At 43.7% G+C, this 15286-nt stretch overlaps 1 protein-coding gene across 2 annotated transcripts in view; it reads right to left on the bottom strand.

Annotated features, from left to right (window-relative positions):
* OSBPL11 (oxysterol binding protein like 11) overlaps positions 1-2309 on the bottom strand; it is an 87469-nt gene extending 85160 nt beyond the window's left edge. Inside the window, exons 1-2 of one of the 2 annotated variants that reach the window (XM_087861560.1) lie at positions 1807-2309; positions 1358-1706 (exon numbers count right to left, since the gene is read on the bottom strand). In XM_087861560.1, the coding sequence (XP_087717686.1) occupies positions 1358-1554 (197 nt within the window). In that variant the 5' untranslated portion in view covers positions 1555-1706; positions 1807-2309. Of the gene's footprint in view, positions 1-1357 lie in introns of both variants that reach the window. The other variant, XM_045812503.2, reaches the window with a different exon arrangement.
* Positions 2310-15286: the final 12977 nt, after the last annotated feature.

Below are 15286 nucleotides of genomic sequence, written 5' to 3'. Positions count from 1 at the left end.
TTCTCATCATAATAAAAAAAATATTATAACTATGGGGGAGCCTGGGTGGCTCAGCTCACTCAGTTAGGTGACCAATTCTTGATTTCAGCTCTGGTTGCGATCTCACGGTAGTGATACTGGGCTTCCAGTTGGGCTCCAGACTCAGCAGAGTCTACCTGAGATTCTCTCCCTCTCCCTCTGCTCACCCAGCGCCGATGCACACTCGCACGGATCTCACTCACTCTCCCCCGTGCTCTCTAAAATAAATAACTAAATCCTTAAAAAGTATATTGTAACTATATATGGTGATGGATGTTCACTAGACTTACTGAGATCATTTCCAAAACACATGCAAATATGGAATCATTGTGTTGTATGCCTGAATATAATTACGTTACAAGTCAAATATACCTCAATTAAAAAAGATTACGGATGGTTATATCCCCCTCTACTTTAGGTATCAAAATCAGAAACAAAACTACCATTGCTTCTCCAGCACTATCTTCCTGTTCAATTTTTCCTTCATATTAATAAAAATTAACAAATGTAGAATTTCTCAACAAGACAGAGTTTGTAGGGGCGCCTGGGTGGTTCAGTTGTTAAGCGTCTGCCTTCGGCTCAGGGCATGATCCCAGAGTCCTGGGATCGAGCCCCACATCAGGCTCCCTGCTCTTCTGGGAGCCTGCTTCTTCCTCTCCCACTCCCCCTGCTTGTGTTCCCTCTCTCGCTGGCTGTCTCTCTCTGTCAAGTAAACAAATAAAATCTTAAAAAAAAAAAAAAAAAAAAGACAGTTTGTAGATGGCCTGACCAACTCAAACTGAAACATCTTAAGGCTCACTGGTCTAGAGTATCAGACGCAGTAGCATCTGTACCTTTACCCCTGTATTCAAATTATTTATGTATATCTCCCCTTCTAAGTCACAAACTGAGGCAAGAATCTTCTAACTCAATGATTCCATTCAATCACTTGACAAATACGTTTTGAGCACCTAGCATTTGCTAGCCTCTGGAGAGAGGGGAGTTAGGCAGTTCCTGCCCTCACAGTCAAGCAGAGGAGGCAGGCCTGTAAACAAATTACAACACGGGCAAAAAAAGAAGTGAGTACAAAAAAAATTAAATCGGAGGAGGGATTAACCCTAGGAATGTTAGAGGAAGTTCAGAAATACATTTCTGTATCCTCCAAAAGGCCTTCAATAAATACCTGTTGAATGGACGCATGAATGAATTAAAATCTTGCTAATGAAAGATGAGACCCCAGGTCCAAATGAGATGTTGCTTCTGGAAGTCCGGGGTAACGTTACCTTTAAACAACCGCAGAAAGGCAGACTCCGGCATACTTACCCCACCTGAGGAAACCACCTTGGAGAAAGTGCCATACCTGTACTGCCAGCCTTTTGCACTGCCACCGCGGCTGCTGCTGCTGCTGCTGCTGCTGATTCCACCCCCACAGCTGCTGTTGCTGCTGTTCTTGTTCGGGGTCACCGCTGTGGCCAGGCCCTCCAGCTTTCCTTCACTCTCTGAGACTTTCATTGTTGACACTGGTTCACCCCCCTGCATCTTAACTCCGAAGTCCATTTGCCCTTCTGGGGCGGGAGAGAACAACTCTGCAGAGTAGTTTTGTAGGTGATAATTTTTAAGATTCGATCTGAAGGTGATTCCAGTGACTAAATCAGGCCGCGGCTGGAGTGGGAATCATCAAATGGTCCAGGGAAGGAACACAAGCATTCCTACCAAAGGAAAACTTTTAAGAGGGCAGGGGTAGCAATGAGGACAGAGATCCTTTAAATATGTATCTACTTCCCGACAAAAGCTAGGAAAAAAGCTCACCCTGCCAGAGGGTTTGGTGGCATACTCAAAAGAGAAGCTGAAGCAGCGTGGGGAGGTCGCGGGCTCCAGCCAAGACGGCTGGGCGAAGGACGGAGGACCACGGACCGCGACCCTAGGCCTGACCTCTGAGCGGACGGCCTGAGCACCCTGCTCCCTCTTCTCCTCCAGCGGGTCCTCCGAGGGAGGGTTTCGTCCAGCCCTCTCGACGGTTCCCGCCGCAGCCCCCGAGACAGAACTGCGGCCGCCCGCGCGCAGCCCCGGAGGAGGGACGGCGAAGGAGGCCGCCGGGGGCGGGACGCCGGCTCCCAGGGCCGTCTCTTCTCCGACCCGTGGTGAGCCTCTCGGAGCGACTTCCTCCAACCCCCCCGGCCCTGGGACCTCGACTGGGCTCCCAGGGGCCGGCGAGTCGCTCGCCCTCTCTCCAGCTCCAAATGTGAATGCCACAGCTGCGGCCGCCGCCCCACCCACAGCCCCACGGCGGGTCACCCACCCGCCTGCTCTTTCCCCGCCTTCCCTTCCGGAGTAGCGTGAGCTCACTTCCCCCAGAGCAGAAGCGCCTGGCGCCATCTTGGCGCAGGGCGCTCGGCCCTGAAGGGGGCGGGGCCTCGGGGTAGCTGTCGGGGGGCGGTTGACCCGGAAGAAGGGAAAGGACAGGGGCGGGCGGGCTGGCTTGCGGGGAGGGTGGGGAGGGGGACACAGCCAGGGAGCGAGAAACAAAGAAGTGGTCCGATGCCGTGCCCTTGTGAAGTGTGGCTTCCGGCCTTCTTAACCAGGTCCCGTCCATCCATTTGAGGGCCCAATTCAGGCATTTTAGAAAGAAGGCTTAGAAAAATAATGTCATTTATAAGAAATTACCAAAAAAACTCTTCATTTTAGTAATTTTGCAAAAAATGCATCACATAGGAATAGAGCAAATCAGTGTGGAAATTAGAGTTCTCAAAATCAACTCTTTCTGACTCCAGACAACTCATTCACACTCTTTAGACTTTGGTTTTTGGATCTGTAAAGTAAGAGTAATGACAGGTGATTTTTTTACATCCCATCTAATTGTAAATTCTAGTTCCTCTAGTTTCTAACAACTTGACTTCGGAATTGAATGTATACAATATGCAAAACACTATGGAAAATGCAAAGAAGTTTTACTCAAAAGTACAAAAGTAAAGTAGTAAAATAAATAAATAAAGCTATGAAGAAAATTATAACAGATGATATAAGAAATAAGTGGGATGGAATAAAGAACCTACTTTAGGAGAAAAGTTGAGAAAAGTCATCTATGAGGAGATGATATTTAAGGTGAGAAGTGAAGAAAGATGAGGAAACTAAGAAAAAATTAAGCTTTATTTATTCTGGGAAATGAGAGATGTGGCAGCCTGGTGAGCAAGAGATAGAGTGGCATAAAATGAGAGTGAAGAGGTAGGCAGACAAATTTGGATTTTATTGTAAGTGCAATGGAAAGTTATTAAAAGTTTTAATCAGAGAAGGATTATGATCTGATCTATGTTTTTAAAAGATCTTTCTAGTCATTTCAACAAATAGTGCTGGGTCATTCTATATAAAGAATGAAATTGGACCCCTACCTCAATCATACACAAAAATTAATTCAAAATAGATCAAAGACATAAGTATAAGAGCTGAAACTATAAAACTCTTAAAAGAAAAACAGAGGAGTAAATCTCCATGACCTGGAGTTAGGCAAACCTTCTTAGAGATGACAGCAAAGCATAAGAAACAGAAGAAAAAAATAGCTAGATTAGGCTTCATAAAAATTAAAAACTTTGGTGCTACAAACAATACCATCAAAAAAGTGAAAAAACAATTCAGAGAATGGGAGAAGAATACTTGCAAACCATATATCTGATAAGGAAGTTATATTTACAATATGTAAAGCATGCTTCTAACTCATTAATAAAAAGATAAATAACCCTATTTTTAAAAAATGGGCAAAGGAGCCGAATTGACATTTCTTCAAAGATGATATACCAAAAGTCGGGGCACCTGGGTGGCTCAGCCGGTTAAGCATCTGCCCTCGGCTCACGTCATGATCCCAGGGTCCTGGGATCAAGCCCCACATTGGGCTCCCTGCTCAGCAGGGAGTCTGTTTCTCCCTCTCCCACTCCCCCTGCTTGTGGCTCTCTCTCTCTCCCTCTCTGTCAAGTAAATAAATAAAATCTTAAAAAAAAAAAAAAAGATAATATACCAAAAGTCAATACGTACATTGGGAGATTCTCAACATTATTATTCATCAAGGAAACACAGATCAAAACCACAATGAGATGGTTCTTCACAACCATTAGGATGGCTATAATAAAAAAGATAGACAATAACCAATGCTGATGAGGGATTTGAAGAAACTGGGCCCCTCACACACTCCTGGTGGAAATGTAAATATGGTATGTCCATACAATTGAATATTATTTGGTCATAAAAAGGAATGAAGTGCTGATGCATGCTTCAACAAAGATAGACTTTGAAAGCATTACACTAAGTATAAGAAGCAAGACACAAAAAGCCAGATATTCTGTGATTCCATTTATATGAGGTGTCCAGAATCAGCAAATCTATAGAGGCAGAAAGTAGATTAGTGATTGCCAGCGGCTGGGAGGAGGGCAGAATGGGAAATGACTGCTAATAGGTATGGGGTTTTGAGGCATAATTAAAATGTTTTAAAATTAGATACTTCTGGGTGCCTGGCTGGCTTAGTCATTAGAGCATGCAACTTTTGATCTCGAGGTTGTGAGCTCAAGGTAGAGATTACTTAAAAATAAAATCTTTAAGGGGCATCTGGGTGCCTCAGTCAGTTAAGCGTCTGCCTTTGGCTCAGGTCATGATCCCAGGGTCCTGAGATTGAGCCCCACATTGGGCTCCCTGTTCAGCAGGGAGCCTGCTTCTCCCTCCCCCTGCTCGTTCTTTTTCTCTCTTTCTCAAATAAAATAAATAAAATATTTAAAAATAAATAAAATAAAATAAAACCTTAAAAAATAAAATAAGACACCTGCAATTGTTGTACAATCTTGTGAATACACTAAAATTCACTTAATTGTATACTTTAAATAGGTGAATTTAAGGTTCATGAATTATATCAAAATGAAATTATTTTTTTAAAAACAAATTCTCTAGTTACCATGTAGAGGATTGATTTTAATGGGAGAAAAAGAGAAAGCAGGGAGACTTGTTAGGAGACTTCATAGAAAATGAAGTGAGAAGTGATAATGGCTTGGACTAGGGTGATGACAATGGGGATAGGGAAGTAAATGGATCCAAACTGTATGGGTGTTGGGCAGCTACAGCACTGAAAGTCGACTGAATTTGAAACAGCACGGCGATATTCTTACAGACCTCTCCAATGCCAGTCTGTTCTTCACAGCTCTGATCGTGCCCCTTTGAAACTCAGAACCCTCCACAGACCTTTCATTATTTTTGGAATAAATTGCAAACGCCTCTGTCCAAGAATAAATGGTATTGTCATAGTTACAGGATTTAGAGTTATCCTTTCATAGTACAATACTGATGAAGGTAAATATCTCTATATAATCAATAAGGTCAGCCAGCTGTACAAGTAAGCCACCCTAATCCATGATCATCCAGACTCCAATCAAGGAAAAGAAGTATTTTGAGTGGATGCCCTCATTGGATCGATGACAGGTGTGAAGGAGGAACATGCTAAGCCAAGGACAAGAGACAACAATGGGCCTGGAAAAATCTTCAGTTTTAGAGAACCAGGAACTATTTTGTCATTGATCCCAGTGGTGTTAAGACTTGGGGACTAGCTCCAAGTCTTGCTAATCAAATGCACAACAAATGATGTGTAACTGGAAAGACAAGGGTTGATAAAAAATGCAGTCTAGTGTGTTCAGGTTTGAGTACCTACACTTTTTGTGCAAGACACTCAACAGGATAAGTTAAATTTTTACCAGAAGTTTACATGATGTTCATGGAATCAGAGCCAGGAGAATTGATTGACAGATCATTTTGGTTTTTTTAAACCAAAAACTTTTGTTGTTGTACAGTGGGGTCTGAGTCTGTTTCATTCAATATCTAAAGAGAAAGGAGAGCATATGACTTGAACAAAGAAAATAAACGCACTTTTTTTAAAGCCTTCAAAGGATATGTTCATCTCTATGAGGAGTTTATTGTGCATTTCTCAGTGTTCTACCTGGATGATGGATCAGTGCATCCTTCCACATGGAAAGAAGCTGCATAGCATGGTGGTCAAGAACATTTTATTAACATTCATTTAAAAAGCTTTACACGCAGGGGTACCTGCGTGGCTCAGTCGGTTAAGCATCCAACTCTTGATTTTGGCTCATGACCTGAGGGTTATGATATCCAGCCCCGTGTTGGGCTCCATGCTGGGCGTGGAGCCTGCTTAAGATTCTCTCTCTCCCTCTCCCTTTGCCCACCCCCTCACACACGCTCTTTCTTTCTCTTAAAAAAAAAAAAAAGGCTTTACACCCATGGTATGCTAGGATATAGGACTTTTTAAAAAAGTTTCCCTTTAAGGTTTGTTTCTTGGTTTAGAAGGTGTAGGGCTTTGGTATTTGTTGTTGTTGTTGTTGTTAAGCACTTTCAGAATTCATGATTTTGGTTGAGGGCTAGTAATATTGTGCCATTTTCTTCCTCACAAAGATGGTTTTTGATATGTGTCAGACTGACAATAGTTGGATACTAATTCCACTGTATGTGACCTTGGGCGAATTACCCGAGCTCTTTATACCTGTTTCCTTACCTGTAGAATGATAGTAATAATGACATCTCTGCTATGGATTGAATTGTGTTCCCCTAAAGTTTGTATATTTAATTCCTAATCCCCAATGTGATGGCATTTGAAAATGGGGCCTTTGCGAGATAATTAGATTTAGGTAGGCTCCATGATGAAATTAGTACCCTTATAATAAGAGACATCATAGAGCATCCACCCTTTCCCTCTCTTCCTCTCTAACATGTAAGGACACAGGGAGAAGGAGGCTGTCCACAAGCCAAGTAGAGAGTTCTCAAGAGAACTCAACCATGCTGGCACCTTGATCTTGGACTTCTAGCCTCCAGGACTGTGAGAAAATTAATTCCTGTTGTTTAAGCCACCCAGTTTATGGTACTTTGTTATGGCAGCCAAAGCTCAGACAATCTCCCTTTCGAGTGATTGTCAGCATTAAATGAAATGACACGTGTAAAGCACTTAGACCCATGTCTGACACATGGCATGGCAAGTGCTTGGCAACTGTTACCCATTGTTATTAGAAGAATAGGGTTCACCTACCAAGTAAAATGAATGCTTTTGTTGAAAGGAGAGAGCACCTTTCTCCTGGACAACTCTGAAGACACACCAATCAGCATATTTCTGAAGACATAGTCCTCCATATTTCTGTGGAAGAATGCCAGCTTTGTCCTCCCAATGAAACAGAGTTCTCTAGAGGTACTCTGATCAAGAGAGATCTGTCAGGGTCTGTAAATACAGAGCCCCAGGAGCATTAGCTGGAATCACCAGCATGAGGGTGTGTGTGAGAAAATGCAGGAGCCCTGGGGACCCCGTTCCAGGGGCATCTCACAGAGGCCTTCCCTGACCATGCACGCTGGGCAGAGGAGCCACCCCTCCCCACTACTCCTGATCCTGTTGCCCTGCTTAGTTTTCCTCACAGCACCTGACATCACAAGCTTTGCTCTGCATTTTCTGTCTCCTCACCGGAGTGGAAGGTGCATAACAAAAGCCTTCATTCTTTGTCCCCACTCCTGTGTCCCCACTACTTCTACACTGCCTGATACATTTGTCAATGGAGTGAATGAATTTACTACAGGGGCCAACATGAACTTTGGCATCAGCCTTCAAATCCTGGCTCTGTGCCACTTAGTGTGTTTAACTTTGGCAAGTTACCTTGGTAAGCCTCAGTTTTTCTCATCTGTAAAATGGAAATAGGAGGAAATAAGAAAATACATAGAAAGTTTTTAGCACAGTGCTGGTATCTAGTCAGTGCTGAACTGGCTATTTTCATTTTCTTGTTCTCCCCCTGACCTGAGGGGAAGAAAGGGTGATTTATTCCCTTCAGGCACAAGAGACCTGCCTTCTCTGTGAGCCTGCCAACATGAATGGGCCACAGAGAAACTGGGAGCAGAGCAGCAGGGAGCAGAGGAGTGAGGAGCAGTCCCGATTCCATGATCCCACGAGAGGCGCTAGGAGGATAAGGCCGCAGACCCACCATTAAAACAAACAGACGCAAAAAGGCAGGGGTTGGAGAGGAGAAGGGAAAAGAAGAATTCTGGAGGACAAAATATTCACACTCACAATTGATGTTACTGCTACAGTGGTGAAATGGAGTTTCAGATTAGCAGCTCCCGGCTCAGGCAGAAATCCTTTAGCAATTTCCCGCTCCAGTGGGGGTGACTCTGCTAAAGGCTCCCACAGAACAAGCATTTCACTAGACACACTCCCCTGCCCAGCTCCAAGCTTGTAGTGGGAGTAAAAGAAATAGACACACTCAGTACTTAGTTTGAGAGCAAGGGGGAAGGGAGGGGAGGAGAGAATGGAGTAGTTGCTGTGCTCACATTTTGATAAAAATGACATTTTTTCCTCCCATTCTTTGCATCTCTCCTCTGAATCCCCGTGGAGCCTACAAGTATTTCACTTAAACACCCAGCAGACAGCAAAATTAGCTCTTAAAACTGTATTATAAAATGAGAACACATGTTCCTTCAACGTGGCGTGTTCATCTTGTCCTTTTTTAGACTCCTTTGGCTAATGCAGGTGGTCTTTTGCTGAACAGCAGCCCATAAAAATGCAGAGTGTTCTGGAGTCACGGGCCCTTTCCATCACCAGGTGGTGAATGCCATAGGAAAGGAGAGAAAGAAAAGCCAACCGACACTCTAGCATGAAGTCACCTGGGTATGAATTCCGGGGAGCATTCATGTGGGTTAGCCGCAAATTTATTGTTCCCATCAAATGAATCAGTTGACAGGAAAACAGTGATTTACTTGACAAGACATACACCAAATATTTCTTTTAAAAAAACCATCCCATCACCAAAAGAAAGAAAATACGAGGGTAGCACTTTTCAATTTTTTCAATTTGTGCTCCACACAATATTGCAGGATGTTAATCAGGGCTATGGGATTTAAATTTTTTCTTGCTGCTATTAGATACATTTGAAAAACACTGATATTATATATATGTATATATATATTTTTTAGTTAGACTAGTTCCTTTATTGCACAACTGCTCGGAAGATTGAATATGCTAATGTACGTCATGAATCTTCATGACGGAGATAAAAGGTGCAATATTTCCCAAACTTACTTGACCACAGAAACCTTTTACATAAAACATCTCCCAGAAGTAGTGTCCACAAGGTTCATAGATCAGGCTATCATTAGAAAGCCAGTGGCATCTTATGAAGAAATCCAACCATATCAAGTTCACCTTATTGTGCATGTTTCAGTGTCCTGTCCCCCCCCCCCCCCCCAGTTTCCCTGCTTCTGCCTGGCTGGGAATTTCTCCTGTGAGAATAATTCCCCTAGATGGTGACTTAGGCCGGAGGTGCCCATAAAGCCCCTGGCTGGGAAGGAGTTGCACCTTCAAGGCTCTAAGCATTGAAAAGATGTTGATGCTTCTCATACCTAATTCCAAATTAAAAAACACCAACCTGGAGGCACCTGGCTGGCTCGTCGGTAGAGCATGTGACTCTTGATCTCAGGGTCATGAATTCAAGCCCCACACTGGCCACAGAACGTACTTTAAAAAAAAATAATCAATCAATCCATCCTCATCTGTGGCTTCGCCCTTCCAAAAAATACCAGCCTGTGAAACAAATGAATAGGAGCCCCACAAAGTGTGAATTTTCTCCATGAAAGATTGTTCTGAAATGTATCAAACTTGAAATCTTTGGGAGGGGCGGTGCTTTGCTGGTGTGCTTAAGAGTCACCCAGTTTGCTCATGGGGTAGTCCAGCAGTGGCCCTGGGAGGAAATGCCTTGCTGCCTGGGGGAAGTGGGTCCTAAGGATCCCTTACTGCTCTACCCTGGTACAGATGGACTTAGTTCAATCTCTTTTCCACCCGTGAGAGGAGACTCAGGATGGTGAAGTAGGAGAAAACTTACAACAGGAAGCCAGGGGAGCCAGGGGGACCAGCCATTGAGGACAGGCCCACAGCAGTGGGGATTGGGAGCGGTCTACTGGATGGTGCGTTGCCTTTTGGATGGTTTAGGCTTAGGCCCTCTGTTTAGTCTTTTCTCCAGGATGCTGACTATCTGCTCCTGTAGGTTCTGTGCTTAATGTCTCTATGGGGCTGTGTTTGCATTTACATGACATCTTTAATGTGAATCTTTGCTAACACAAGAACAGAAAATATTTCTTTTAGATAAGAACTCATCCCATCCCACCCCCACCCGAGACTGTGAGCACCTGGAGGGCAGATTACTAAATGCCAGGGTGCCTGGGTGGCTCAGTCGTTAAGCGTCTGCCTTCGGCTCAGGGCGTGATCCCCGCATTCTGGGATCGAGCCCCACATCGGGCTCCTCCACTGGGAGCCTGCTTCTTCCTCTCCCACTCCCCCTGCCTGTGTTCCCTCTCTCGCTGGCTATCCTCTCCGTCAAATAAATAAATAAAATCTTAAAAAAAAAAAAGATTACTAAATGCCAAGCACCTAACACCTAACTTGGCATGGAGTAGACCTCCATCAATGCCTGTGGCATGACGGAATGATAGGGTCCTTTCAAGAGGGCAAAATAGGGACGCCTGGGTGGCTCAGTCGTTAAGCGTCTGCCTTCAGCTCAGGGCGTGATCCCAGGGTCCTGGGATCAAGCCCTGCATCAGGCTCCCTGCTCCACTGGGAGCCTGCTTCTTCTTCTCCCACTCCCTCTGCTTGTGTTCCCTCTCTTGCTGTGTCTCTCTCTGTCAAATAAATAAATAAAATCTTAAAAAAAAAAAAAGAGGGCAAAATAGCTTTCCCTTCCTTGGCTTGGCATCTCCCCACAGTATTCAGGCCAGAACTCTGCATTCAACAGGCTCCCAGCTGGTTGTTATTTTCTGGGCTGGCTTTGCAGGGAGGTGGCTCATGCCGCCCTTTTTCCTCAGCCCCAGCAGCCCCAGTGCCAACTGTGATGATGGCATTTGTGATACTGTCACTCACACAGGATCAAAGGATCAAATCCTCCCCTCTTCCCTCACATTGGCCACCAGTGCTCCGTGGAGGGTAATTTATTTTCCTAAATACCAAACTAATAGAGCATGTATATGAAAACAAGCTGCTTGTAGTCCAGGTGGAAGCTGGAAGATGGCTGAGTCTCTTAGGGCAGGGAACAAAGAAGCAAGGTCACATGATAAACGATCTAAAAAGTAACTCCCTATAATAAGTTTATTGGTGAAGAACTAGAGGTTTGGTAACATGCATGGTAAATGAGAAAGATATGATTACGCAATAGAACGAAATTAAGTCAGATTTATCCAAAGGTTGCCTATGTAGAACCCAAAGAAGAACTATCAAGAGAGTTATGGTTTCTCCTTTTCTAGAAGAGTTTAGGCTGAAGAAAGATCCCCATCTTCCGAGCTGAAATGAGGTCTGCTCAGAGGAAATTAAGATGGTCTCAGATTTTCAAAGCCCAAGAGTGTTCTTACTTCTCTGAAAACCTTTACTGTAGTCATTAAACAAATACTTATTACACATGGATTCTATGCCAGCTGCTGCTAATTGCAAAATATACAACCATAACCAAGACACAGTCTCTGCTCTCAAAGCCCACACGGAGAACCAGGAAGCCAGATATTCAACAAGAAATTTAAAATAAGTGTGAGAAGTGTCAAGCTGCATGTAGTATGGAGCCCATGGAGAAATGGGAGTGTGGGCGGCCTTTTACCTAATGTAGCAATAAAAGGAGGCCTGCTTGAGAGAAAATGATATTCATGCTGAAAACTGAAAGGATGAGTTGAAGGCAGTGAGGCAGTGTTCTGGGTAGAGGGAAGAACATGTCCTAAGAGGAGACAGAAGAGAGATATAAGAGGAAATTAAAGAAAGCCAGGGTGGTCAGAGCTCACAAGGGTGGGTCTTAAGGATCAGAGGCTGGACCAAGAAATGTGGACATAAGGGGAACCACTGAATAATTTTAAGCAAAGGAATTAGTTGATGAGATTTAGGTTGGTTTAATATATGATGACATTATTTCCAGGCTGAACTTCTACCTGGACCTAAGTACAGCTTAGCTCTGAATTAGGTTCTTAGGAAGCCCTATTTTCCCTTTCCCATTGCCGGATTTCAAGTAGAAAGTTGACACCTGGTTCAACTGCCAGGTCTTGCAACCCATAAGATACAAACAGACACTTCCAGCAAGAAAATCTTCTTTCCTTGATCACTGTGTGAGAAGTAGTGATATATCTTTGTGGGATCTATTTGTATTTCTCCATTTCCTGACCCCTGTTTGATCAGAAAGAGGCATGGTGAACTCTCTCTGAGTTCTTCTTCTCTTCCTCCTACTGTGGCTACCATCTTTAAAGTGCTATGGCGCAACCGGATAGCCTTGTGAACAGTTGCTCAATACAATGGACAGGGCATAAAGGGACATTCAGCTCCTTCCTTCCATTTTTTGAGGAAATGCTGGCTTTGTCATAAGCTGTTCTTTTTACGACTACTATAGTTGTTCATAGCTATTTCCCTTGCAATAAAACCTGTTTTAGCTCTTTGGGGCCATTCCAAATGTTTTAAAATTTAATCAGATCTTAAACCAATTTCTCCAGTGTTCTAGGAAGATAACAGGTGAAGACATTTCATGCAGACCATAGCTCAGTAGCATCAGTACATCTCAAAGAAGCACAACAAGAGACAGTGTGCTCGGCCATGCAGGTGTGATTCTGTGTGTTTTCGATCCTGGAGAGCTTGAAGCAAGAACAATTCCCTTGCTGTTCTTGGCAATTTAAATTATCCTTTGTGAATGCAATACTGTTGGCAGGCCAGGATGCTAATTACTTGGAGCATCTGATCAGGCTGCCAGAGGCCAAGGTCAGCTAGTCCTCCAGTCTCCTGTCTTCAGTCTTCCCTAAGTCTGAGCTCTCCACGCTTCTACGACCTGTTCTTGTGACAGCATGCTCCCAATTTCACACTCAACTTTTAGTCAGGATCTGAAGAGCCAAATGTGGTATAGACTTTGCTAGTTGAACAAAAGGCAAAGAAAATATGACACCTATAATTATATATCTCTTGCTATTGACAGGAAATTCTGCGATGACCTTTTGCAAGGTAGAGTAAGAGATTTTCGGCCATTCTAGTTGACAAGAGTCACAGATAGAAATCCTGAACAGGCTCAGGTAAATGAATGCAGTAGTCCAGGTGGGGACTGTAATAAGTGGAGAATACATGCCCCATCTAAAGAGAGGACCACGACTTCAGTTCAATAGACTATTACAGGGAAAGCCCAGTGAAGCTGAATCCTCTGGTTTTCTAAGAAAAGCCAGAAATATGGGCTTTAATGTGAAAGCCCCTCAAGTTTTAATTATTTGCCACTGTATAAAAAAAAATTTTTTTTAATGTGTGGGGACCAAAACAAAGCATGTTTGTGACCACATTCAACCTGTTTGGGTCACCAGTTTGGGATCTGTGGTGTAGAGTCTGTTCTAATTGCAAAAATCTGCAACTAAGGAAAAAGCTTCATATTTCTGAGGATGGATAAAATCTAAGGATAAATCCTAGCAGTGTCCTTAAAACTTGACACTTTTATTTTTATTTATTTATTTTTTCGTGAGAGAGAGCAAGCAAGTGGGGCAAGGGGGAGGGGTAGAGGGAGAAGAAGAGAGAGAATCTTAAGCAGGCTCCATGCCCAGCATAGAGTCCAACGCAGGGCTTGATCTCACAACCCGAGATGGTGACTTGAGCTGAAATCAAGAGTCAGATGCTCAACTGATTTAGCCACCCAGGGGCCCCTACAGTCTGACACTTTTGGAAGAGGCTTTCATAAACAAAACCTTCCATTCCTCTTCTCCCTGCCATGTGTGAGAAGATGTGAAAATAGCAGGTCTACAAGTCCGCTAGGGCTGCAGTAGCAAAGTGGCTTGAACAACAGAAATTCACTTTCTCACAGTTCTGGAGGCTAGCAGTTTGAGATCAAAGTGTCGGCAGGGCTGGTTTCTTCTGCAGCCTCTCCTTGGTTTGCAGGTGACCATCCCCTCTCTGTGTCTTCACAGACCTGTTTGTACCCTACTTTTCTCTCTCTCTCTCTCTCTCTCTTTTTTTAAGATTTTATTTACTGATTTGACAGAGAGAGCCAGAGAGCACGAGCAGGGGGAACAGCAGAGGGAGAGGGAGAGGGAGAAGCAGGCTCCCTGCTGAGCAGGGAGCCCAATGCAGGGCTCGATCCCAAGACCCTTGGCTCATGACCTGAGCTGAAGGCAGACGCTTAACCATCTGAGCCACCCAGGCGCCCCATTAATTTTCTCTTTTAACAAGGACACCATTCGTATTGGATTAAGCCCACTCATATGACCTATTCTAACTTAATTAGGGTCTTCTAAGACCCTCTCTCCAAATACAGTCACATTCTGAGACATCCTGAGGTACTTGGGGGGTGGTTAGGACTTCAACAATGAATTTTGGAGGGACACAATTCAGGTTCTCTCTCCTCGTGTAGCCTTTCCTGCAGCAGCACGCATTTTTCCCATTGCTCTCATTTCGTGGAATGAGATAAACTAGAAACAAGTATGTATTAACTCCCATCTGTACCCAGCCTTGTGGGAAAATTCAAAGAAAAAGAGATAAAGAAATACAGTCTGTTCGAGCAGAAAAAGAGCTTGGAGATCAGAGTTCTGCTCAGAGATCATTTTACACATGAGGAAATAAGACACATAGAAAGATAAGGCCACATTCTCTCTGAACTGGAAGGGGCCTTGGGCATCATCTAGTCTATCATTCTCTGAGGGATGTCTTCCTCCCAAAATGTCCCTGCCAAATGCCCCAACTTCATTCCACAGCTGCATGTCAGAGCTCCCGGTATTTCAAGACAGAAATCATGTCACCATCAATTTTTTTTCTTCTAGATAAAAAATCTTTGATTCTAGGTAAAATACGGAATTCCTTTGACCATTCCTTTTAAGACATGATTTCAAGAGCGTTTACTGTCCTGTATATACCCTAATATTTGTTTTCTTACAGGGTATGCCTAAATCTGAGGAGTAAATTTGTAGATGTGGCCACACTAGTATGAAGTGGATCAGGTCAATCACCTCCCTTACTGTTGACATTATGCTTCTATAATTATAGCCTTTAATCATCTTAGCACATCTCTCTGTTCTTGTACATTAACCTAGTCTTAAGTCCTTTATATACATGCTACAAGAAGCCCATCTTCTCACCTAGTACCTGAGCACTTGGCTTTGTCCCCCTGTCCACTTTCATCTTGCCCCGTTGCTCCAGCCTGTTGAGCTCTCTTTGGATTCTGATTCTGATATACTCTCTATTCACTGTCTCTTCTGGCTTCAAGTCAGCTGCAGATTCATCAGGTTGTCACTGTTGTACTCT

The sequence above is a fragment of the Ursus americanus genome, chromosome 4, assembly GCF_024610735.1.
Source record: "Ursus americanus isolate L20-20 chromosome 4, mUrsAme1.1.p, whole genome shotgun sequence".
NCBI lineage: Eukaryota > Metazoa > Chordata > Mammalia > Carnivora > Ursidae > Ursus > Ursus americanus.
The sequence above is the reverse complement of the archived record's forward strand: the minus strand, read 5'-3'. Positions and strand labels throughout refer to the sequence as shown.